The sequence below is a fragment of the Macaca thibetana genome, chromosome 9, assembly GCF_024542745.1.
Source record: "Macaca thibetana thibetana isolate TM-01 chromosome 9, ASM2454274v1, whole genome shotgun sequence".
In the NCBI taxonomy this organism is placed as follows: Eukaryota; Metazoa; Chordata; class Mammalia; order Primates; family Cercopithecidae; genus Macaca; species Macaca thibetana.
In genome coordinates this window covers 118384803-118412093 of record NC_065586.1, presented here as the reverse complement: position 1 = coordinate 118412093, position 27291 = coordinate 118384803, and the positions used below count along the sequence as shown (strand labels likewise).

At 42.5% G+C, this 27291-nt stretch overlaps 1 protein-coding gene across 6 annotated transcripts in view; it reads right to left on the bottom strand.

Moving 5' to 3' along the window:
• Positions 1-27291, bottom strand: part of BTBD16 (BTB domain containing 16) — an 87320-nt gene that overhangs the window by 7819 nt on the left and 52210 nt on the right. For 5 of the 6 annotated variants that reach the window (XM_050802974.1, XM_050802978.1, XM_050802977.1 and 2 more), the window contains exons 12-13: positions 22823-22942; positions 695-786 (exon numbers count right to left, since the gene is read on the bottom strand). In XM_050802974.1, coding sequence (XP_050658931.1) covers positions 695-786; positions 22823-22942 — 212 coding nt within the window. The remainder of the gene's footprint in view (positions 1-694; positions 787-22822; positions 22943-27291) is intronic. The other variant, XM_050802979.1, reaches the window with a different exon arrangement.

The window sequence follows — 27291 nt, the reverse complement described above, 5'->3', positions numbered from 1 at the left end:
CTCACCCCAACATTCACAGCCCCCTGACTGCAATCCTGCCTGGGAAAGGAGGTTTGAGATCAGGTAATCAGTGTTTCTGGAGTGTTTAGAAGCAACTTGGACAAAACTACCTGGCCCCATCAACCATTCCTGAATTCTAGAGCCACTTATTGTATCTGGATAGCTGGAAATGGCTTTGAAAATGTTCTCAGATGTCCTTTCAGATGCAAAGATCTCACTGGGTGGCCTCCTGGACTGCCAAAAACATATTCCCCCACATTTCTTTCCTCTTTCTGAGTTACAGGTACCATCCCCTGTGCCCAGAGCGTGAGGTTGAGGGAGCACAAATCCAGAGTTTTCTCCCAAACTGCAGAACAAGGCGCCTAGAAGTGAAGCATGTGAAGAGGTAGGACATACAATTAGACGCCAATAAAACAGCCCTTGGCAGCTGTACACAGCTTCACAATATATAAGCCCCTTCTAGCCGTCACTGCATTTCATCAGAGCTCCAATTACCCTCATTTTACAGACAGGGAAAGTGAGACCAAGAGGCTGCATGACTTTCCCGACGTCACATAGCTTGGAAGTGACAATGCCATGTTTCAGGTGATTCCCTCGGAAACATCAGGTGAGACTCCCCCAGCAGTGGCTACGGGGTGGGCTGCAGGTGCCCAGCAGCTTTCCTGTGGATGCACTCCCCGGGACTGGGGCTTACCTTTGGTGATGCCATGCAGACGCAAGCAGAGGAAGAGTGGCCTCAAGCTCTGTCCTATATCCCGGTCCAGAAAGCAACAGTTCTCGGGAAAGCTTAGCAGAGGCATAAAGAAGAATAACAGACCTTCAGCAAACTCCTTTCTGGAATTAGCTCGGGCTAGGGAAAGCCATGTTGTAGAGACTAGTGGCTTCACCAGCCAGGGGGAGATGGAGCCTCAGTCTCTCTGGAGGGGTCAGGTACATGGAAGCAGATGGTGGCTTAGATGACATTTTATAAAGTCCAGCCCCAGAGACAGTAATGGAGACAAATGCTTATATTCTCCTCAGCATCTACCACTGAGTTCTGCACATAGCAGGTGCTCAATAAATGTATATTAAGTGACTGATGGGAACGCATGTTACTTCACAGAGGACCTCAATATGCATTTTCTCACTTGAGTCTCACCAACTTCCTGTGGGGCAGACGGGGCAAGGATCGTGAGCTCCATTTTACAGATGGGAAAAAGAGGCTCAGCTTGGACTGGAATCTGTGACTCCTGACTCCCCCTGTACATATGCTGCCCTTCCAGTAAGTGACCAAATTAGGCGCTTCGTAAGTGCTTTCTGGTAAAATTTAAAAGAAGAGAATGACTGTGTGGGGAACTAGTTTTAGCAGCTGGTTTCAGGATCAGTTCTGCTATACTCAGCGTTAATACCAAGCTTCAATTAACTTCCTCATGGAGCTGAAGGTCAGCGCCGGGTTGAGAAGATCCAGTTCTTTTTGAGAAGACACACACACACAGACACGCATTCCCTGCCCTTGTTTTGAAATAACTTACTTCACAAAAATGGCCACTTTTCATAAATGGGGACAGCGGGGAACAATGTTTCCAAGTCCCTTTGGAAATGCAGTCACTCCCTCAAGGCAGAGCCTGCACAGGACCCACCCAGGGTACTTGTAGATTATTTTTCCGTAAATCAAGAGTGATGTCCAAGTCACATCCTGTCTCAGCTGGACAGAAGGCACCACTGACCCTGTGGTCCCCTCTGTCAGAGATGCCCGCCAGCTTTCCCAGAACCGTTTATTTTTATAAGATCTGGGAATTTCTGGGACCGCCCAACCGCTCCACGCCAGAGGTCCCAGAAGATAGGCCTAGGGGTGCAGAAAAGTTGTAGGCACAAAGACAAGTGAGTTCTGATTCGATTCAAGGGTTATTTACCAGCATCTACCCTGTGCCTGTCTCCGGAGGTGGACAGAGCAGCCATAAATAAAGTCAGGTAGAGGCTTTCAGGAGTGCAGAACTATTGGTTCTGGAACCAACCCTCCATTACCCAGGGTGAGTGGAGCCGGGGCTGGTGGGTGCGGTGCCTGTGCCCTGAAAACACTGACATCTTCGTGAGACAAATAACACTGGCTCACTTCCTTTCCTCAGATGATCTGAGCCTCCTCCTTCTTCTGCCTCTTTTTCATCATGTCATGGAGGAACAGCTGAGGCGTCATCATGGCTGGGCAGCAGGTGCCAAGTGGCAAGAAGGGGCCAAGCTGACGCCATCCTCCTTAGCCCTGCCCAGTGCTCTGGGGACAAGCCAGCACCTATGGCCAGGGCTCCACAGCCGGGTGCTGCCCTAAGCAGTGGGCCCCTGCTGGAGCTGTAGCTTAAAAACAGATTCAGCCCCAGAAAGGAAAGGACCCATCTGGAGGAAAGCATTGCCTCCACCAGGAAGCTCCAGATGCCGGTTCTGCTGATGTGCTTGGCATGGCAAGGCTGCTGGCAGGGGCGAGAGGAGCCGAGACCCCGATCCTCCCTTTCAGAGGCACTCAGACCCGCAGGCCATTCAGCCAGGGCCTCTCTGGACAGCCATCCTGTCCCAGATGATTTGGAAACAGCTTTGTTGAGACAGCTGGTTGGATGACCCCTTGGGGCCTCTGGGAAATGGCAATGATGCCCACTTTTGTGGCTGACATGGAAAGGCCATGAGTCATCTCATCATCCAACCAAGTTGGAGTCCCTGAGGCAGGCAGACCAGGGTCCAATCCCAACCCAGCCAGTCACAGTCCTGTGACTGGGCCTCTCAGAGCTTCACTCTCCTCTATCAAGTGGGAGCAGCAGCCACAGGTGTTGCCTTGGGGAGAAGGGAGGAGTAAAGCTGACAGTGGGAAGGGCTTGGATCGGCTGCTGGCACCCAGTGAGTCCTCAACACCCATAAGCGCCACCATTGTCCTCCTGCCCCAGGGAAAGTGAACGGACTCAAGCAGGGTCAAATGCAGGGAATTGTTCTTGGCGGTGTTCATCATCATTGCCACCCTCCAAATCACCCAAGTTATGGGCCACCTCAAAGAAAGAAAGTGGTGTCCTCAGCTTCTGATTTCCTGAAATCTCAAAGGATCTAAGGGTTGTGGTTCATCCTCAGAACTGATCAATATCACCTGGCTCTGGGAGCCTAGCAAGGTCCATTGTCTTAGAACCAGTGTCCTACACAGGCCACTCAGGGCCAGTCCCGCACATTTTCCATTTTACTTGGCGCCACTTAACTGTCTGGGAGCGGAGGCACCTGCTCCTCTCTGGCCCAGTGGTGAGTGCCTTCACATGGTGTCACGTAAGATGGGAGGGAGCAAGCAGCTGCTAAGTCTGGGGACTACTGTGCTTGGCTACGCTGGTGAACTCAAAGACTGGCATGATTTTCCTGGTACTGCGCTCTGTTTGTGCAAAGACCTCTTTTGGTTTAGTGCTTACTTTTTTGAGACAACTTCAGGCGATGGTCTATGCCTCCCAAAGTTCACTGAGAAACCCTGGGGCGTGACCTCTCTAGGGAAGACAGTTCACAGTTCCTTGCTACTGAAGGATACATCCACGTTGGCCCTGGGTTCTACTTGCCAGACCTTGGGGACAAATCTCCCATAGACTCGGAAAGACAGTGCCTGGGGACAAGTCTCCCTCTGATGGGTACATATTGTAATTTTAGAGGTGCTCTTAGCCACAACTTTCTCACTTCCTCTACCCTGTCATCTGCTGGAGCCTTCCACCCTTCCTGTGAGTATCAGGCCCACAGCCCTGATAGTCCCAGCACTTCAGATTTTTAGCCTTAACATACATATATGCTACAGCATGATGGACCTGGGAGCAGTAAGCCAGGCTCAAGGGTGAATACTGGATGATTCTACTTTGTGAGGTACCTAGAGTCATCAAATTCATAGAGACAGAAAGTAGAACGGTAGCTGCCAGGGACTGGGGAAGGGGAATGGGAGTTGTTTCATGGGTGGAGTTTCAGTTTGGGAAGATGGAAAAGTTCTGGAGATGGCTGCATAACAATGTGAATAAACTTAATGCCACTGAACTGAACATGTAAGAATGGTTCAAATGGGAAAAATTTATGCTATGCATATTTTGCCCCAGTTTAAAAAAGACATTAGGGTTAAAAATGACTTTGCTTATTTGAGAAACACTTGAACTAACATATTAAATTTTAAGACAACGTTTGAAAAAAACACACATTTTAGGGCAATAACTCACAATGAGAAGAGAAAATGGCTTTTTCCCCCCGCCCAAAATACAACTCAGCATAGAAGACTTGGGACACTTCTGAAATCAAAGAACCAGGAAATGGAGGCTGGTAGCGGTGGCTCACGCCTGTAATCCCAGCACTTTGGGATGCCAAGGTGGGCGAATCACCTGAGGTCAGGAGTTGGAGACCAGCCTAGCCAACATGGTGAAACCCCATCTCTACTAAAACACAAAAATTAGCCAGGCGTGGTGGCAGACGCCTGTAATCCCAGCTACTTGGGAGGCTGAGGCAGGAGAATTGCTTGAACCTGGGAGGCAGAGGTTGCAGTGAGCCGAGATTGTGCCATTGCACTCCAGCCTGGGCGACACAATGGGACTCCATCTCAAAAAAAAAAAAAAAAAAAAAAATCTATCTATCTATCTATCTATCTATCTATCTATCTATCTATCTAGGAAATGGTCCTCTTGGCTCCTGACACTCAAGTGTGGTAAATGAAACAATAATTCCTGCTGCCACCCCCACATCATAACCTACCAAAGGTCACCACATTTTAGGACCCCTGTCACATGCTGTCTCTTACAGGCGTCTGCCACCACGCCTGGCTAATTTTTGTGTTTTTAGTAGAGATGGGGTTTCACCATGTTGGCTAGGCTGGTCTCCAACTCCTGACCTCAGGTGATTCGCCCACCTTGGCATCCCAAAGTGCTGGGCCTTTTCTTTGAGTCAGGGCTGACCCACCCATCAGTCCTGGTGAGTGCGTGTCGTTACCTGAATGCACAGTGCTTAGGGTGCTTGCCCAAAGTCTACAGGCAGTGAACGGCAGAGGTGGAGCTAAGACTCGGGCTGACTTCTCCTAACATGCATCTCATTTATTGCTTGTCTCTGCTCCTAGATTGCAAGCTCCGTGATGGCAGGGTTTGTGTCTGCATTGTTTATTGTTGTACTCTTGGTGTCTTTTACAGTGCCTGGCGCTTAGCTTGCAATATGTTGGGTGAATTAATTGGACGAACGACCTGGTCTCTGCCAACTCTCCAGCCTCATTTCCACCATCCCATCCCTCCATTCACCCACAACTTACCTTCTAGGAATGCCAGTAGGGCCAGCCCTGGCGCACATACTCACACACACTTGCTGCACATACAGGCCAGTCTATGCTGCTATCTCCATGCCCATGTGGTCCTATCTGCTGTCACCATGACCTACCAGCTTTTCACTGAGACTGAGTTCAATGTCCTTCTGTCTGTCAAGATGGTCCTGACCCTAGCAGAAAGGGAAATCCTGTCTACTCACAACCACAGCTGCCCTTTTTAAGAACCTCCTACACTCAGACCCTTATACTTCTTCCATTCCTCCATGCTTATTGTTGAAGGTATGTTTTGGTGCTTCTGCTTCTCAATATGCCTGGAAAGCCACGAAGCAATGTGGCAGAGGTGGAAAATTAGTAAGAACTAAGCATAATATTTAGGGACCCTGAGAACAATAGACACTCAGGTTCCAGAGATCCAAATTAAAGAGGAATAGAGTCATCACCTCTCAGAGCAAGAAAAGACACAAACAAGGCAAGAAGTACGAACGTCAGATAATGAGAAATCCTCTTGACCCAGAATACATCAACCTCCCTGCACAAGGCTTGGTTGAGCTATTCTAAAAGAGAACAATTTAATGGCCCTAATGTCCGTGACTCATGGGATATTTCAAAATTAATGTGCTGGTAAAGAGATCAGTGTTGACACACCAGGGTTGCCCAGTTTTATGCTAACTCTGGCTACATCTGCAAATGCCATTCATGAATCACAAGAGGCACATGACCTCGCCCTCTCTGGGGACACAGCATCATAGCACATTTCCCTCAAGAAATCAGTGGGCTCAGGGCACCCAGGATACAGGGCATGGCAGGGAAGCTCTCCTTGAAAGTTTCCCCCTGCGGTTCCCTTGGGAATGCTATATGGGGGAATGGGTGGGGGAAGGTGCTGTTGGGTTCGCCAGTGCACACCCATGCAGCCAGCACATGCTCTTGTTCTCTCTGCAAAGAGGACCTAAGAGGAGGAATTCATCCAGTGCACAAATGAGATCAGAGAAGGCTTTCTGGAACCAGCTTTGTCCCGCTCTGTAAAGGCTGGGTCAGCTTTGGGTAGGGTAAAGGAAAGAAGAGACTCAGCTGAAGAATCAGGGGAATCTAGAAGTTTGAATCATATGGGAATTGGCTTCATCGGCTACGTTCAAATTAATTCCTCCTTCTGGTGAGGTGGAAGCTCATTGCCAGAATCTACCCTGCAGTGTCTGAGAGATACCTATTTAGTGACTAATAAATCAGCTAAGGATTAGAATTACATGTCTGCTGATTTGCCCTTGACCCTAAGAGCTAAGAGTGTCAGAAGACCTTGAAGACCAAGGTCAACCCCAGTACCACTATCCATTTGCAAAAGGAGCCTAAGTAAGCTCCTCATTATCCCTGGGCCTTAGCTTATTCAACTGCAAAATGAAAGGGTGAGACCAGGTGATTTCTAAGGGACCTTCCAGCATCAACCTTCTTTGAATTAATAAAGTGAGTAATTTACAAATTGACATGAACTGAATGCATTTTGTTGTCCTGTAGCTCCCAAACTGCCACTCATTTCAATTAGTACAATTAATCATAAGAAGAATTCTACACTATTCTCCTGAAGAAAGCTTTTTGGAGGTGGGAAGACATTTTCTGCTTCTAATTATAGTGACCAATTTCACCTGATTGAGGACTGAATTCTCCACCCTTCTAGCAGTCATTCAGATCCAGCCCTGCCCCACATACCATAAAAGGACATATAAGAAGCAACAAGAAGCTACTTGTCAATCTTCTGCTGAACCTGAGCATACACAAAGCAACTGGAGAGTCATCTCTAGGCCCTGAGAAGACAGTTCCACTTGAAATGTAGCATACACACTGTAATGCCTAAGGCTGGAGGGAGAAAGTTGCAAATCAAGGTCAAATCCATACCCAGCAGGACTGAAACCATCCCATGCTTTGTGCACTTCAAGCTGTCACTCTGCAAACAGGACACTGTTTCAATTTAACACTGAAAAGCTGGCCAGAAAGTCACTATATTCCTTCTTACGGTGTGTACCTGACACGCAATGCAGAGTAGTTTTCAGAGTTAAAGTGAAATATTTCAGAGGTGAAAACCACCATTAAAGAACATTCAAAGCACCATTCATTCAGTACTTAGTCAACAGCTACTAGCTACTAAAGATTGAGGACTGGGAGGGTAAAGTGAGTGAGACACCGTCCTTGCTGCAAATGGCCAGTGTGGGAGCCATGCCTAGGAATAGATAATCCCAATAATTATTTTATTTACAAGTGAGAAAACTTACAGAGATGGGCAAGCAATACTATGGAGCCCAGAGACTGAACATCTGAATCAGACTGTGGGGAGAGAGGGTGCTCCTGGAGGGTTTCCTTGGGGATAACTGAGCCAAGTGTGGAGGCACAGCAGATCACTCTAGCAAGATGGCTTTTGAAATACACCATACCCCTGAGCTCCTGATAAAGAGCTGATCTCTTTAAATTCACCATAATTAATCCAAAATAAGATCATCTTCCACAGATGCCATATTTTTGTATAAATCACCATGGATTCCAAACTGCAACGGGCTGCTTCTCCCATCGTCTTTCATCTCCTTTTCTAGCCAGGTGAACCAGATGAATGAATTAATTCTCTTGCTACCATATTTGTTCTTATAGACACTCTTTCCACTCCATCTTCTTGATATCACCAGAGCTCAGACCCTTTGCCCCTCATGGAGCAAGTGGCAACTGTTCCCAAGTCCTCCTCACTTTCTCCACCCACCTGTCCCCTACTAGAATGTCTGATAAAGCCGCCCCCACTCCTGACCCAATACACTATACACATGCAGATTATATCAAAACACCTGGATGCAGTTAAAGGAAATGTATAGCTCTAAATCAGAAAAGAAGACAGCCTGGAAATCAGATATCTAAACACCTATCTCAAGAGGTTAGAAAAAGAATATCAAATAATTCTTGAAGAAAGTAGAAGGAAAGAATGAAGAGAAAAATTAATGAAATAGAAAATATACAATTGAAAAATATCAACAGGTATGTCAAGTCAAAAGGTGTTTTTTAAAAAAATGAATAAAATAAACCTCTATCAATGCTGATCAAGGAAAGAAAGAAGAGAAATATATAAATTATCAATAGCTGATATGAAAAGAGGGCTATCACAACAAATTCTACAGATACTAAAAACATAATAAACATTTACCAAGTGGATTAAAGACTTAAATGTAAGGCCTAAAACTATAAAAATCCTAGAAGAAACCTAGGAAATATCTTTCTGGATATCAGTCTTTTCAGAGAATTTGTGATTGTCCTCAAAGGCAATTGCAATAAAAACAAAAATTGACAAGTGGGATCTAATTAAACTTAAGAGCTTCTGCCCAGCAAAAGAAATCATCAACAGAGTAAACATAAAAACTATGCATCCAACAAAGGTGCAATACCCCAAATCTATAAGGAACTTAAATCAACAAGCAAAAAACAACCCCATTAAAAAGTAGAAAAAGGACACGAGCAAATACTTTTCAAAAGAAGACATACAAGTGGCCAAGAAACATATGCTAAAATGTTTAACATCTCTGATCATCAGAAAAAGGCAAATCAAAACCACAATGAGATACCATCTTATATTAGCTAGAATGGCTGCTATTAAAAAGTCAAAAAATAACAAATGTTCCCAAGGCTGTGGAGAAAAGGGAACACTTATACACTTTTGGTGGGAATGTAAATTAGTTCAGCCACTGTGGAAAGCAGTTTGGAGATTTCTCAAAGAACTGAAAATTGCACTATGCCATTTGACCCAACAAGTCCATCACTGGGTATATACCCAAAGGAAAATAAATCATTCTACCAAGAAGACACATGCACAAATATGTTCATTACAGCACTATTCACAATAGCAAAGACATGGAATCAACCTAGGTGTCCATCAATGGTGGATTGGACAAAGAAAATGTAGTGCATATACACCATGGAATCCCACACAGCCATTAAAAATATATATATTATGTTATTTGCAGCAACATGAATGCAGATGGAGACCATTATCCTAAGTGAATTAATGCAGAAACAGAAAACCAAATACCATATGTTCTCACTTATAAGTGGAAGCTAAACATTGGGTACACATGAACATAAATACGAGAATAATAGAAACTAGGGACTACTAGAGTGGGGAGCGAAGGAGACAAGGGCTGGAAAACTACCTATTGAGTACTATGCTCAGTACTTGGGTGACAGGGTTAATTGTACCACCCCTGAGCATCATGTAATATATCCATATAACAGACTTGTACATGTACCCCCTAAATCTGAAATAAAAGTTGAAAATTTTTAAAATATACATAAAATACAATCATAAAGAATTTTTAAATTTTTTACCAAGAGAGATCATATTGTGAGCCATAAAACAGGTCTCAATAATTTAAAAGAACTAAAATCATACGAAGTATTTTCTCTGATAACAATGAAATTAAGTTAGAAATTAGTAACAGGAAGATATCTTTAAAAATCCTCAAATATGCCGGGCGCGGTGGCTCACGCCTGTAATCCCAGCACTTTGGGAGGCCGAGGCGGGCGGATCACAAGGTCAGGAGATCGAGACCACGGTGAAACCCCGTCTCTACTAAAAATACAAAAAATTAGCCGGGCGCGGTGGCGGGCGCCTGTAGTCCCAGCTACTCAGGAGGCTGAGGCAGGAGAATGGCGTAAACCCAGGAGGCGGAGCTTGCAGTGAGCCGAGATCGCGCCACTGCACTCCAGCCTGGGCGACAGAGCGAGACTCCGTCTCAAAAAACAAAACAAAACAAAACAAAAATCCTCAAATATTTGCAAAACAAATAATCCATAGATCAAAGAAGAACTCAAAGGGGAAATTAGAAAGTATTTTGAACTGAACTTTAAACACAACATATCAAAATTTCTGAGATGCAGCTAAAACAATAATTAGAGGGAAATTTACAGCACTAAACACTTAGGAAAAAAGGTCTTAAACCAATGACTTAAGTTGCCACCTAGGAAACTAGGAAAAGAAGGGCAAACTAAACATTTGACAAAATAAAACATCTATTTCTGATAAAACTAATCATCAAACTAGAAATAAAAGGAAGCTCCTCAACATGATAAAGGGTAATTATAAAAAACCTATAGTTAAAATTTTATTTAATAATGAAAGATTAAATTCTTTCCTCCTGTAATCTAGAACAAGGCAAGAAGGTCCACTCTCACCACTTCTGTTCAACAATGTACTGAATATTCTATTCAGTGTAATAAGGCAAGAACAAAAACAGGCATACAGATAAAAAGGAAGAAATAAAATTATCTTTGTTTACAGGTGATATGATTGCCTATGTAGATTCCTAAGGAATCTATTAAAAAAGTTTCTAGAACTACAGTTGAGTTCTACTAAGGTTGCATAATACAAAGCCAATGTAAAAAAATTAATTTTATATTTCTGCATATTAGCAAAGAACAATCAGAAATCAAAGTTAAAATAATACCTTTTACAATAGTGTTAATATGAAAGCCTTAGAGATAAATTTTCTAAACAATGTGCAAAACTACATGAAACATTTATGAAAGAAATTTAAAAGGACCTAAATGAATGGAAAGATATACCACATTCATGGATCAGAAGACTCAATCTTATTAAGATGTAAATTCTTCCCAAATTGGCCTGTACATTGAAGACAATCCTTATCAAAATTCCATGAGATTTGTCTACAAAAACTGTCAAGCTGATTGTAAAATTAATATGAAAGTTCAAAGAAGCTAGAGTAGTCAAAATAACTTTGAAAAAAACGAACAAAGCTAGAGAACTTACATTACCTTATGTCAAGACTTAGTAAAAATGAATTATCTAATCAAGATAATATATTAGTATAAAATAGGAATATGGTTTAAAGGAACAGAATATTGAGTCCCAAAATAAACATACACATATGGTTGATGTTTGACAAAGGTGCCAAAAGCAATTCAAGGGAAATAGAATAATTTTTCAACACATCGTTCTGAATAATTGGATATCTATATGCAAAACATGAACATTAACCCTTACCTCACATATATATATATAAAACTTAACTCAAAATTAATCATAAATATAAATGTGAGAGCTAAAACAATAAATCTCCCAGAAGAAAACATAGAGGAAAAATCATAGTCATCTTGCTTTGGCAAGATTATTAAGTAGGACACAAAAGGAATGAACTGAAGAGTAAAAAAAGATTCAACACATTAAACATCAAAATAAAAAACTTCAAATATTCAAACTACACTATTTTGAAAGTGAAAATATAAGTAATAGATTTGGAGAAAATATCTATGAAATATATATCTGCAAAGGACTTGTATCCAGAATATATAAAGAATATATTCAATAATATTCACAATTCAATAATAATCACAATTCAATAATAAACAACCCGGTTTTAAAAATATGGGCCAAAGGTTTGAACAGATTTTTCATTAAGAAGATAAATGAAGGACAAATAATCATATGAAACGATGCTCACCATCATTAGTCATTGGGGAAATGTAAATTAAAATCACAATGAGATACCATTACAAATGCATTAAATTGGCAAAAATTAAAAAGGCTGACCAAATGTTAGCAAGGATGTAGAGCAAATGAAACGCCCCCCTTTGGGAGGCCAAGGCAGGTGGATTGCCTGAGACCAGCCTAGCCAACATGGCAAAATTCCGTCTCTACTAAATATACAAAAATTAGCCGGGCGTTTTGGCATGTGCCTGTAATCCCAGCTCCTCAGAAGGCTGAGGTAGGAGAATCACTTGAATCTGGGAGGCAGAGGTTGCAGTGAGCCAAGATCATGCCACTGCACTCCAGCCTGGGCAACAGAGTGAGACTCTGTCTCAAAAACAAAAAACAAAAACAAAAACAAAAAATAGTGCAACCACATTGGAAAACAGTTTGGCAAATTCTTAAAAAGTTAAACATACACCTACCATTTTATCTAGCCATTCTATTCGTAGGTATTTATTTACTTAAAAGAAATGGAAGCATATTCTCCCATACAGACTTGTACAGGAATATTTATAGTAACTTTATTTACGAAGTTACTGAAAACAACCCAAATGTCTATGAAAAGATGAACAGAAAAACAAATATTGGTAATCCATGAATGGAATATCGCTCAGCAATAAACAAAAAGACCTACTGATACATGCAACAGCATAGATGAATCACTGAATAATTATGATGAGTAAAAGAATCCAGAAAAAAAGGAGTACAGACTCCATGATTTATTTACATAACATTCTAGATATACAGTCAGACACCACTTAACAACGTTTCAGTCAACAACAGACCACATATAAGATAGTGGTCCCAAAGGATTATAATGGAGCTGAAAGACAGGACTGAAAAAGTTCTATTGTCTAGTGATTCCATAGCACAACACATGTGTTTGTGGTAAGGCTGGTGTAAAAAACACCCTATTGTGCTGCCTGTTGGATAAAAGTATAGTACATGCAATTACATTCAGTACATAATACTTAATAATGAATAATAAATGACTGTTATTGGCTTACGTACTTACTATTAGATACTTTTAATCTTTATTGTATAGTGTTTTCCTTCTACTTATTTAAAAAAAAAAAAAGTTCACAGCCTCAAGCAGGACCTTCAGGAGGTATTCCAGAAGAAGCCGTTGTTATCATAGGCGATGACGGCTTCATGGGTGTCATTGTCCCTGAAGGCCTTCCAGTGGGACAAGATATGGAGATGGAAGACAGTGACATTGATGGTCCTGACCCCGTGTGGGCCTAGACTAATGCGTGTGTTTGTGGCTTAGTTTTTAACAAAAAGTTTTAAAAAGTAAAAAATAAACATAAAATTTTAAAAAACAGGATAAGAGTTTATAGAACAGGTTATAAAGAAAATATTTTTGTACAATTGCATAACGTGTTTGTGTTTTAAGCTAAGTGTTATTATGAAAGAGTCAAGTTTTAAAAATTAAAAAATTTATAAACACTTGTAGTAAGCTAAAGTTTATTCGTTATTGAAGAAATAACATTTCAGTGTAGCCTAAGTGCACAGTGTTTATAAAGCCTACAGTAGTCCAGGCGCAGTGGCTCATGCCTTCAATCCCAGCACACTGGGAGGCCAAGGCGGGTGGATCACCTGAGGTTGGGAGTTCGAGACCAGCCTGACCAACATGGAGAAACCCTGTCTCTACTAAAAATACAAAAAATTAGCCGGGCATGCTAGCGCATGCCTGTAATCCCAGCAACTCGGGAGGCTGAGGCAGGAGAATCACTTGAACCCGGGAGGCGGAGGTTGCGGTGAGCCGAGATTGTGCCGTTGCACTCCAATCTGGGCAAAAAGAGTGAAACTCCGTTTCCAAAAAAAAAAAAAGTCTACAGTACTGCCCAGTCATGTCCTAGGCCTTCACATTCATGCACCACTCACTCACTGACTCACCAGAGCAACTTCCAGTCCTGCAAGTTCCATGCATGGTAAGTGCCCTGTACAGGTGTACCTTTTTAAATCTTTTACATCATATTTTTACTGTGCCTTTTCTATGTTTAGATACACGAATACTTACCATTGTGTTACAACTGCCTATGATATTCAGTACAGGAACATGCTGTACAGGTTTGCAGTCCAGGAGTGATACGCTATACCATATAGCCCAGGTGTGTAGTAGGCTATGCCATCTAGGTTTGTGTAAGCACACCCTATGATGTTTGCACAAGGATGAAATAGCCTAACAATGCATGTCTCAGAACACGCTAGTTGTTCAGTGACACATGACTGTATAACATTCTAGAAAATGCAAACAAATCAAGAGTGATAGAAGCAGATCTGTGTTTGCCCACCAAGGGTGGTCGTGGGGCTGCAGCAAAGAGGACTAGTGGATTGTTTTGTTTTGTTTTGTTTTTGTGTTGGAGTCTCACTCAGTCACCCAGGCTAGAGTGCAATGGTGTGATCTCGGCTCATTGCAACCTCCGCCTCCCAGGTTCAAAGTGATTCTCATGCCTCAGCCTCCCAAGTAGCTGGGATGACAGATGTGCGCCACCACGCCTGGCTAATTTTTGTATTTTTAGCAGAGACAGGGTTTCACCATGTTGGGCAGGCTGGTCTGGAACTCCCAACCTCAGGGGATCCACCTACCTTGGCCTCCCAAAGTGCTGGGATTACAGGGGTGAGCCACCGCGCCCGGCCTACGAGTGGATCATTAAGTGTCATAAGGAAACCTTTATGTGAGATGGATATTTTCATTATTTTTATGGTAATGATCATTTTTTGGGTACTTATGTACATCAGAACTCATCAAATTGAAGCCTTAGCTATGTGTAGTTTATTGAATTCCAATTATTCCTCAAAAAAGCTCTAAAAAGATAAAGTTTGTTAATTACTGGTGTCAATAAATTTAAAACAGTTTAGATGAAAAGTACACATTCCTTGAAAAACAGACCATAACTAAAATTGACACAAAAATTCCCATAAAATCTGAATAATATTACATATATAAAGAAAATTCTGTCTGTAACTAAAAGTCTTCCAAAATCTCAAACCCAAATGGCTTCATTGATAAATTCTTCCAAATATTTAGGGAGACAAAACAGCAGTCTCACCCAAACTCCTCCAGAAACCAGAAGAAGAGGGACTGCTTTGAAACTTATTTGATGAAACTAGCATGACCTCAATATTAATTAAAAGCTGGCAAGGATAAACCAAGAAAGGAAAATTTCAAGCTAATGTCTCTCATGAATATATAGGCGAAAATCCTAAACAGTCAGCAAATAGAATTCAGTGACACAAAAGAGGATACCATTGCTTGACCTAGTTGGTTTCATTCCAGGAATATACAGTTGGTTTACCACTAAAAAATAAATGAACAGTTCTCTATCTTGATTGCAGTGCTGGTTATACAGGCATATCTATTTATCAAAGTCATCAAACTGTACGTTTAAAATGTACTCATTTTGCTGTAATTAAATCACACCTCGAAGTTTATTGCTTTGAAAAATCAATATATTTTACCACATTCACAGCAAAAAGGAGAAAACTATATATCATTTTGAGGGAATCTGAAAACCATTTAGTAAAGTTGGTAAGATTCACTCATGATTTAAAAACTCTACAAATAGAAGGGGATTTTCAAAATCTGATAAAGAGTACTACACCAAACCCACAGCAAACAGCATACATAGATTGGGAATTACTGAAAGCTTTTTCCTTGAGACTGGGGAGAAAAAAAAGATATTATCACCACGTCTACTCAACATGATACTGGAGATTCTACCTAGTGCAATAAGGGAAGAAAAATAACTGAAAGACACAGATTTGGAAAGAAAGAGATAAATCTAGTATTATTCTTTAAAAATCACATAATTATATGTAGAAAACATATAAGAAAATGTACAGGCTATTATTAAAATTAACAAGAAAATCTATCAATATATGAACACAAAGTCAATATACAAAACTATTGTACGTCTATATATCAGCACCGAACAATTAGAATATAAAAATGTTTAAATGATACCATTTACAATAGAGTCAGCAAACATTATACACTTAGGAATAAATACAACAGAAAATGAGCAAGACCTCTATACAATAAACTACTAAATTTTATTGAGAGAAATTTTATTTTTATTTTTAATTTTTTTTGTGACAGTGTCTCACTTTGCCATCTAGGCTGGAGTGCATTGGCACAATCACAGCTCACTGCAGGCTCAACCTCCCAGGCTCAAGTGATCCTCCTGCCTCAGCCTCTCAAGTATTTGGGACTACAGGAGTGTGCCACCATGCCCCACTAATTTTTAAATTTTGTTTTGTAGAGAGGTCCCACTGCGTTGCCCAGGCTGGTCTCTAACTCCCGGCCTCAGGCCTCCCCAAAATGCTGGAATTACTGGTGTGAGCCACTGAGCCTGGTCAAGAAATTTTAAACGACAAACAAATGGAGATTTATACCATTGTCATGGATTACAAATCCCAGTATTCTAAAGAGGTCAATTTTCCCCAAATTGATCTACATATTCAACATCTTCCCAGTCAAAATCTCAGCATTTTTTTCTCTTGTCTCTTTTGGTGGAATTTGACAATCTGATTCTAATGTAAATATGTGAAAATCCGAAGGACCAAGAATGACCAAGGTAATCTTGGAGAAGAACAAAATTGGTGGATGTCTTATTCCATCTCAAGATTTATAATGAAACAGTAATTAAGAAAGTGTAGTATTGGTTCAAGGATAGACAGGACTAATGGCACAGAATAGAGATACTAAAAATGATGTATATGTCATACATATAGTTGTATGACACTAACACTTATAGCATGTAGAATATGTTGTGACAAAGGTGATACTGCAGAGCAGTGAGCAAAGCATGGCCTTTCCAGTAAACGGTGCTGGATCAATTGTGCATCCTTATAAAAAGAAGGACCATGACCATGGCCCGTCCCTCCCACTAAACTTAAAAAAATACTTCTGGATGGACTCTAGATCTAACTGCAAGGTAAAACAATGGAGCTTCTAGAAGAAAAAAGGAGAATATCCACATGGCACTGGAATAGGCAAAGATTCTTAAATAGGCCAGGCATGGTGGCTCCAGCCTGTAATCCCAGTACTTTGGGAGGCTGAGGCGGGCGGATCACAAGGTCAGGAGTTCGAGACCAGCCTGACCAACATGGTGAAACCCCATCTCTACTAAAAATACAAAAACTAGCCAGGTGTGGTGGCGCTGCCTGTAATCCCAGCTACTCAGCAGGCTGAGGGAGCAGAATCATTTGAACCCGGGAGGCAGAGGTGGCAGTCAACTGAGATCGCACCATTACACTCCAGCTTGGGTGACAGAGTGAGACTCCATCTCAAAAAAAAAAAAAAAAAAAAAAAAACAGAAATAGCACCAACTATAAAAGAAAGGCTTGATAGATTGGACTGCCTTAAAATGTAAAATTTTGTTCATCAAAAGAGCATTATGAGGCCAGGCACAGTGCCTCACGCCTGTAATCCCAGCACTTTGGGAGGCCAAGTCAGGCAGATCACCTGAGATCAGGAGTTTGAGACCAGCCTGGCCAACATGGTGAAATCCCATCTCTACTAAAAATATAAAAGATTAGCCAGGTGTAGTACCACATGCCTGTAATCTCAGTTACTCAGGAGGCTGAGGCAGGAGAATCATTTGAAACCGAGAGGCAGAGTTTACAGTGAGCCAAGATCACATCACTGCACTCCAGCCTGGGCAACAGAGTGAGACTCTGTCTCAACATCAACAAAAGGCCACTATGAAAGTGAGAAAGCCAGCCACAGAGAGAAGGAATTTGGAATTCATATATCCAACAAGGACATGGACCACAATGTAGCAGAACATAGAAAAGAACATGACCACCTAATAGAAAAGATGGAGTAAGGACTTGGACAGGCACCTCACTAAAGAAGATACCCAATGGCTAACAAATATATAAAGAAATGCTCAGCCTCATTAGCAGGGGAACGTAAATTAAAAGGGAATAGGCCAATTAGTTCCACTATCCATCCATTAGAAAAGTGAAAGACCAGCCGGAAGCGGTGGCTCACGCCTGTAATCCCAACACTTTGGGAGGCTGAGGCGGGTGGATCACCTAAGGTTGGGAGTTCGAGACCAGCCTGGCCAACATAGTGAAACCCCATCTCTACTAAAAATACAAAAACTAGCTGGGTGTGGTGGCGCATGCCTATAGTCCCAGCTACTCGGGAGGCTGAGGCAGGAGAATTGCTTGAACCTGGGAGGTGGAGGTTGCAGTGAAAGCACTCCAGCCTGGGAGACAGAGCGAGACTGTCTCAAAAAAAAAAAAAAAAAAAAAAAAGAAAGAAAGAAAAAAAGAAAAGAAAAGAAAAAGAAAAGTGAAAGACCGAAGATACCTAGTGTTGGCAAGGATATGGAAAAACCAGAATTCTCATGCGCTGCTGATTAGGGAATAAATTAGCACAGCCACTTTGCAAACTGTTTGGCAGCATTTACTAAAGTTGAATCTATTCATACCCTATGACATAGTAATTCTATTCCTAGGTTTTTACCCAATAGAAGCACATAATTATGTGTACCACAAGACATGTACGTGGTTGTATATAGCAATACTATTCCTAGTGGCTGAACATGTCCACGAACATCTGAATAAATTGTGGTATAATCATATAATGAAATTTCCTATGAGGATAAACAAGTTATTGTGACATGCAGCCACGTGGATGAATTTTACAGATACGCTATTGCGTGAAAGAAGACCGACATTTAAAAGTGTATGCTGCAGAATTCTATTTATACAAAGTTCAAGAAAAGGGAAAATGTATCGGCAGTAAAAGAGGTCAGGATACTGTTTACTTTTGGTGGAAGAGGTAGGGACTGAGATAAGGGCTTTAGAGACTGGCCATATCCCCCGTTCTGGTCTGGGTGCTGGTTACCCAGGTGTGTTCATTTTGTGGAAATTCACTGAGCTCTTCACTTAAGGTTCACGCACTTTTCTGCATTTTATGCCTTGATTTTAAAATGTTCTTTTAAAAAGTTGAAAATGTGCCTGCTTCTGCCCTTTCTCCGATTACAAGTTTTTACAGCTTTCCTGAACTTCTCAGACTACCAAGTGGAATGAAATGATGACTTTTCCTTCATGGATGAAGGCAACAGTTTTGCTTATATTTTTTATTTTTCCTACAAGGAGATGTTAAATTTCATTCTGGACAGCCTATTTGTTTTTCTAAACTAGCTACTGCCAGGAAAACAGGCTGCAGAATGTAGAGGGATATGTGTGTGTGTGTGTGTGTGTGTGTGTGTGTATGCTTTAGGTGTGTGTAATTGTGATGCATTTATGTGCATATAGGTGTGCATTTGCATGTGTTTGCAAGACACACACATGACCGTGCATGTGTGTTTATATTTCCTTCTTACATTGATATTCTTGGATAGCAACAAAAATAAACGAAGTCGTTTCTAAACATCTGGCTAGGCAAAGAAACGGCCCCTTCAATATTATGTCAATGTCTGAGGCACATAGCACATGTTCAAAAAATATTTGTTGAATGAATGAAAGAATGAAAGAAAATTAATGAACAAAAGAAAATGGGAGAGTAGAAATGGCTTGGACGTATGTCTTTAATTTTGGATATAGTTGTTGCTGGAGAAGTCAATTATTCAACTACGTTCCCTCCTAGCCTGTCTTCCGGACACTGCTGAGACAGACGAGGAAAGGGCGTCTGACTCATTTTACTCAGTTAATGGCTCTCGACCCTCCTTTCCGGATTCTGGGCCAGCCAAGGCCATGCCCGCAGTTGCCGCTCAGCTTCTTTCCTGGTAGGGTCAAGGGCCGGGTGAGCTAATATTTGTTCAGCTTGTCCCACTACTGACACGTTAGGGAAGTGCAGATCCATGTTGTGAGTTCCCATAATGTCACAGCCTCCACATGTCCTCCTCCCCAGGAAGTAGACTGCTCTGTCATTTAAATGATTTTATCAATATTTGCAATTTTTAAAATTGGGCCAAATAGCTCCCTCTCTTCTCATTTCCGAGTCTGTTTACCGTCTTCCCTGGGCTCTGCTCCTCTGCCTGTTTACTGTCTCCCCTGGGCTCTGCTCCTCTGTCTCACTTTGAAATGCTCCTGGCACATCCCTGTCAGCAACCACTGGAGCTTCCTTGATTAGCTGCTCCCTTTGCCCCTTCGAAGTTTGTAGCTCAACTCCCCTGGTGACGCAATGCTGGCCCAGGCTATCCGTGACTCCCTGCCGTCTCCCTCCACCTCCGCAGGGAGCAGAGGTGCCTCAGGGCAGCCCGAGCCCTCCAGTCACCAGCCCTGCTAGGCCAGCAGCTACAAGGCCCCCCGCACTGTCGCTGGTCAGCCCTGGGGATCGTCGGCAGGGGATGGCAAACATGGATCCAGGGCGCCACCAAGCCTGGCTCCTGCATCCAGGATAGACACCGCTAATCTACTGCGACATTCTTCTTCTCAGAGCCTAGAGAAAAGCTGAGAATCCTTCTTGGGCTAGTGCAGTCAACGGGCACCACCCATCAATAGAAACGGAAATGTGTCTCCTCTCTCTATGGTATCAAGTTGCCACACACGTGGCGTTCTCTGAATTTTCCATCAGCATTTAAGACCCACTTCTCTGAGAAGAACGGAGCTACAAAAAAATGGACCCAGCACGGTGGCTCACGCCTGCAGTCCCAATGCTTTGGGAGGCTGAGGTGGGAGGATCACTTGAGGCCAGGAGTTCAAGACCAGCCTGGCCAACACGGTGAAACTCCGCCCCTACTAAAAATACAAAAATTAGCGGGGTGCGGTGGCACATGCCTGTAGTCCCAGCTACTTGGGAGGCTGAGGCACTAGACTTGCTTGAACTCGGGAGGCAGAGGTTGCAGCGAGCTGAAATTATGCCATTGTACTCCAGCCTGGGTGACAGGGTAAGACCCTGCCTCCAAAAAGAAAAAAAAAAAAAACAAATGTACCCAGCACAGTGGCTCATGCCTGTAATCCCAGTGCTTTGGGAGGCCAAGGTGGGAGGACCACTTGAGACCAGGACTTTGAGACCAGCCTGCACAACAGAGTGACCCTATTTCTACAAATAATAATTTTAAAAATTAGTCAATTATGGTGACATGCTCTTGTAGTCCCAGCTACTCAGGAGGCTGAGGCGAGAGGATGGCTTGAACCTAGGAGATTGAGGCTGCAGTGAGCTATGATCACATCACCGTACTCCAACCTGGATGACATAGCAAGACCCTGTCTCAAAAAAAAAAAAAAAAAAAAAAAAAGAAAAAATGTCTGATGGGGACTCATGGTCCAGCAAGGTGCCAGGCAAGTTGGGGCAAGAGAAAGGATCATAAGCCCTTTGTTGAAGCTGCTTATGGTGTCCCTAGGAGGGGCAGGACATATACATGAACTAAGGGGTTCATCAGGGGCTGGGAAGAGCACCTCTGGTGGGAGGCCCCCGTCACGGATAGACAGAGACGAGGCAGAGCAGGCAGGGACTGGGGGAAGCAGGAGCAGTCAGAGCAGACCCCCAGGTGAAGGAGCCCAGGGCTCAGGAGATACATTTGGGAGATGGAGGCTGATGACAAGGACACAACTGCAAGGTGCTACCACTCTGGGGCAGGAGATGAGCTGGGCAGGAGGAGAACCATCTGCAGTGCTAAAAGTGGGCCACAGGGTCCTCCGTGCTGACAGAGTGGGCCTGGACAGTGTGCAGGGGACAGCATCCAAGCCCCACGCTTTCCCATCTTTTCTCCCAGTCTGGCGCAAAGCTTACTGGAGAGAGGGGAGGGCCGAGCAGGGAAGGAGGGAGGTTGGGGAAGGGACACAGCAGGCTCTGGCTGTCTGGAGCCACCCCCCCCCCCCAACTCTACATTGAGAGGACTCGGCCCCTGTTGAAAGATTTGTCATCAGTGCTTAGGTCGGGGCAATGACATGATTTGGAAAGAAGCAAATGGTTTCCAACAAAGAAAAGTGTACAGGATCAGGGGGCTTGGGGAAATGCATGGTGATGTGAGCTCTGGTACAAATCAACGTCGATTCGAAAGGAAAATGGAAAAGCCGTGGTGGTGAGAAACACCCGTGTGCCTGCCACTCCGGGGAAGAGCTGTGGCGTCTCTGGCTCAGGAGTGCAAGCGAAGGCCTCGGAAACAGCAACTTTGGCAGGGAGCCCACACCTTGATTCCCTTCTCCTCACTTGCTTCTCCCACATTAAAAACACAGCTCTAATGAATCACCACATTCTAGCTCTTTTCCTATCTCCCAGTGCTAAGACGTTTCCAGTAGGAGAGCTGACCTGGAGCCAAACAGCAGTTCCTCCTGGTGGTGCATGACTCATTGGAAAAAGTGTCTCATAGGCTATTAAAAGAGTGGGGGAGGGCGGGTAAAACATTTGGCTTCAAAGCAAATTATATGGAAACTAAACAAAGTACATGTAATTCCGACACTGAATACTGCTTTCCTCAAATAACAAGACAGAGAAAAAAATGGGCTCTTTAGTTAACGCAATGCACAGATGTTCCAGAAATGAATTAAATGCTTCAAAACAATGCAAATGAAACTCGGCTTAAACAGGTCAATATGTGAATGCGTGTTTATCTGCTAAACTCACACATGCAAAAGAAATGAAGCATCTTTACTTCCTTAAACTCACCTCGTCACGCTTGGAAGCCCTCATTCCTGAGGATGTGGGGACCAGAAACGTAAACCTAACAAGGTAATGCCACCAGTTACTTCCACAGGAAAAAAAAAAAAAAATGAGTTTTATTCAACCTAAGAAAGCTGATTTTTTTTCAAACGAAGTTTTAAAGGTCAGGTTAGTGTGGTCATTTTCCTGAACCGAGGAGTACCTTTTGCATCATGCCTATTACTGGACACAACAAGTTCCCAGAAGCATCTGATTATCTCACAGTACAACACCTACATGTTGTTTACTTTTCCAGGTAATTTGGTGGTTTGAAAGCATCCTATAATCTTAGACCCTATTTAAAAAAAAAAAACAAAAAACTGCCCTCTGAATGATGCTATAAAAAATTTTATCACTGATGGTTTTCCCCCGTGATATTATGAGCAGTGTTTGTACATTTCAGTGTTTGTGTATTTCATCAATCAACATTAAGTTATATTACCTCTTAAAAAATGTCATCACGGTTTCATGAGTTGGAATTGCCTGAATCTTGTAGTTTAGTTGCAAGAAGACCCACAAAAGCATTGTTTTCAGAAGACGGAATTCACTAAAGGTAAACAACCTGGCCAAAATAAAAAGATGGAGAAGAAATTTTAGAAATAGCACAAAATCATGCTGCTTGTAAGAAACTGGTTAGAATGAGTTTGGGAATGAGGTGACACCACCTTTGAGTCAGAAGGTAGCCTCAGACACCGAGCAGGTAAACAGCTTACTCAAGGCCACTCAACTGGGAAATGGCGGAGCTACGATTTGACTCTCAGCAGCCTGACACGGGGGCCTGTGTTTTCACCCACCCTCTGTGCCCCTGCAATATCATGATCATTATTTAATGAGCTCTTATTATGTGCCAGGTGTTCCCAAGATGTTCTCTGTAGATTCTTTCATTTAATCCCACACAACCATCCTGCAAAGTTAGGATATAGTCCTTATTTTTATAGATGTAGAAATTGAGATTAACCCTATATTTATTTAAAATTTCAGTATTTTGTTCATCATGGCATTTTTTGCATCAATTTTTTTTATAATTTATTTTCATTTATTTTTGTAAATAGTGGCCTTTACCACTATTTTTCTTTTTCTTTTTTTTTTTTTTATTATACTTTAAGTTCTAGGGTACATGTGCACAATGTGCAGGTTTGTTACACATGTATACATGTGCCATGTTGGTATGCTGCACCCATTAACTCGTCATTTACATTAGGTATATCTCCTAATGCCATCACCCCCCTCCCCCCTCCCCACAATAGGACCCGGTGTGTGATGTTCCCCTTCCTGTGTCCAAGTGATCTCATTGTTCAATTCCCACCTATGAGTGAGAACATGTGGTATTTGGTTTTCTGTTCTTGGATTGTTTGCTGAGAATGATAGTTTCCAGCTGCATCCATGTCCCTACAAAGGACACGAACTCATCCTTTTTTATGGCTGCATAGTATTCCATGGTACATATGTGCCACATTTTCTTAATCCAGTCTGTCACTTTTAATTCTAATATATTACAGTAAAATATGCTGCATCTTCATGACTAAGTTTTTTTGGTGCTCCCTTAAATTTTGCACCAAGGTGCCTCACTCACTTCACCTGAGTTCTGGCCATGATTGAGGGCTGAAACCTGAATAACTTATCCAAGGTCACACAATTCTGGGCTCAGACCTGGGTACAGGGCAGGTTAGAATCTCAGTTTCTCACCAAACTGGCTGTGGAACCTCCTGTGAGTTGCTTAATTGCCCTGCAGCTGCAATGTCCTCATCGGTGAAAGTGTGATCACAGCAGCTTCTCAGAGGAGAGTGGTGCGGAGCGGATGAGGTGAGTGTACGAGTTTCCTATCACTCCTATGACAAATTGTAACAAACCAAGTGGTTCAAAACAAAACGAATTTATTTTCTCACCATTCTGGAGGTCAGAAGTACCAGACAAGGTAAGATCAAGTTGTCAGCAGGGCTGTGTTTCTTCTAGAGGCTCAAGGGAGAATTGTTTCCTTGCCTTTTCCAGCACCTAGAAGCCACCCACATTCCTTTGCTTATGGCCCCTTTCTCAGTCTTCAAGTCAGCAGTTCAGCATCTTCAAATCTCTCTATGGTTCTGACTCTTTGGCTTCCCTCTTCACATTTACATGGTCCTTGTGATCACCATGGGCCCACCCAGGTCATCCAGAATAAGCTCCTCATTGTAAAGCCAGCTGACACTATTAACAATAGCAAGACATGGAATCAACCTACGTGCCCATCAGTGGTGGACTGGATAAAGAAACTGGTACATATACACCATAAAATACTATACAGCCATAAAAAAGAACAAAGGCATGTCCTTTGCAGCAACACGGGTAGAGCTGGAGGCCATTATCCTAAGCAAATTGACACAGGAATAGAAAATTAAATGCTGCATGTTCTCACTCATCAGTGGGAGCTTAAACATTGAGTATACATGGACACCATTAAGGGAACAATAGACACAGGGCCTACTTGACGGTGGGGGTAGGAAGAGGGTGAGGATTGAAAAACTATGTATAGGGTTGTATAGTTTTGTTCTTGAATTGCTACAGAGAAATATCTGGGACTGGGTAATTGTAAAGAAAAGAGGTTTACTTGTCTCACAGTTCCACGGGCTGTACAGGAAGCATGATGCTGGCATCTGCTTGGCTTCTGGAGAGGCCTCAGGAAACTTACATTCTTGGCAGAAGATAAAGGAGGAGGAGGATTTCACACAGCCAGAGCAAGAGCAGGAGGTGCCACACACTTTTAAATGACCAGATCTCAAGAGAACTCACTCACTATCAGGAGAACAGCACCAAGAGGATGGTGCTAAGCCGTTAGTGAGAAATCCACCCCCAGGATCCAATCACCTCTCACCAGGCCCCATCTCCAACACTGGGGATTACAATTCAACATGAGATTTGGTGGGGACACACATCCAAACTATATCAAGGATATTATACTGATCACCTGGGTGACAAAATTATCTGTACACCAAATCCCTGTGATACGCAATTTACTCATGTAACAACCTGCACATGTACCCCTGAACCTAGAATAAAAGTTGGAAAGAAAGAAAAGAATTAGCTGATTAGTGACCTTAGTTCCCTCTGCAGCCTTAGTTTTCTTTGCCATGCAACCTAACGTATTCACAGGTTCCAGCAAGTGGGATGTGGACATCTGTAGGGCCATCATTCTACTGACTGCACACACATACATAAGTACACTGCCTGGCACATCATGGCATGCTCAGCAGATGGAAGCTCTTATGGATACGTGGCAGAGTCAGGTCCTAGCTGCAGAGCCCGTGCAGTACCTGCTGCAGCATGAGGCCTCTCTTCCATAAACAAGCATTGCCAAAGAATAGCTGCTACCCCATAATGTCAGCTCTGTAAGTACGGCTGTTTCCCAGCCCCCTTCTCTAGCAGCCTCTGATGGTTATCTATGAAGCCATTTCAACATTTCTTAAACCCATTGACATTTTCAGTCTCTGACCATGGACATAGCACCCTGGCCTTAAAATACATCACCACTTCCACACTCAACCACTGTATGTGGTTATGGTGGGTGGCACAAAAGACAAATCGTGACTCTGAAGGACAATGAAAATGTCACCCACCTCTCATGCTATTTCTGAACAGAGTAAAACTGTCTCTTTCCTCTCCTTTGGTTTTCAGGCCACCTACAAATGCATGGACTTTCACTCTGGCCAGACAGGACCAAGTTTGTCACCATCTGGGCAAATCATCGTGAGGCCAGAAAGGGAGACTCTCTTCAGAGCCACTTGGTATGATGTCCCTGTGAAGAACTTTGTCAGCTGGGCTGGCAAAGTGGTGTGACTTCCAGTGTAGACTCCACACCTGAGGTCCTCAAGCCCAGAAGGTCCTTTGAGGTCTTACTAAAGAGGGGCTAGCAGCAACACTGGGGAGTCCTTGGGAGCTCCCCGAATCAGAATCCTGGTTCTATTATTTATGAAGGATAATTATTAAAGTCAATTCCTCTGTCTTTAGGTCAATATCAGACCTGAAAGTATTTGTTTGTGCAACAGATAACCACACCAGAGACATTCATACACCTTTTCATTTACCTAAGAGCTCCGATGGCCTCAATCAAGACAGAACCCACAGGGACTTGAACCTCCCTCTACGGGCTGTACCATGTGTGTTTAATGCAGCCATTGGAATGTAAATGGCATTTGTTCTTTAGGGGAAAAAATGCTTTTCATAAGACACTGTCCTCTATTTTTTACTGAGAAAATTATATATCAACAATAAAAGCCCTCTTTTGCATGTAGACCATACAGAAAATCATGACCATGTGAGTAAGATATGAACAAGGATGCCCACTGCTACATCGCTTGTCACAGCAAACAAACAAACAAAACAAAACAAAAGGCCATTAGGAAGGGAGTGAAAAGAGATCATTGTGCATTCATTCAATAGAACCCTGTACAATTAAAATTTTAAATGCTAATTAGATATGTAAATATCAACATGGAGAGAACACAGCACACAATGTCTGCGAATAAGTTGCAGAACGTTACAATCACGATGAGAACGTGTATTTCAAGTTTAAATCTTTTAAAGCAATATTATTTATGTGGTAAGAGTAAAATTACATAGATTAAATCTGCACGAGTTCCTAACAGTGGTTTGTCTTCAGGAGGGGAAGGAGGCAGAAAGTGAGGAAAGGAATGGGACTGGGAGGGGAACATAGGTGACTTCTGCTTCATTGGAAATGTTTCATTTTTCAATTTCAGACAAAATACTAATATTCGTTCATTTGGGGAGATGAGTACAACTGTGTTTTGTATTATCATTCTACCTTTATACTTTTTTAACAGTAAAAATAACATCAATATTCTTATTGTTCTTGACCATCAATAAGGAAAAAGAAGGCCTCATGCAGAGCACATCAGTGGGCTGGTAATAACCACAGGCTTT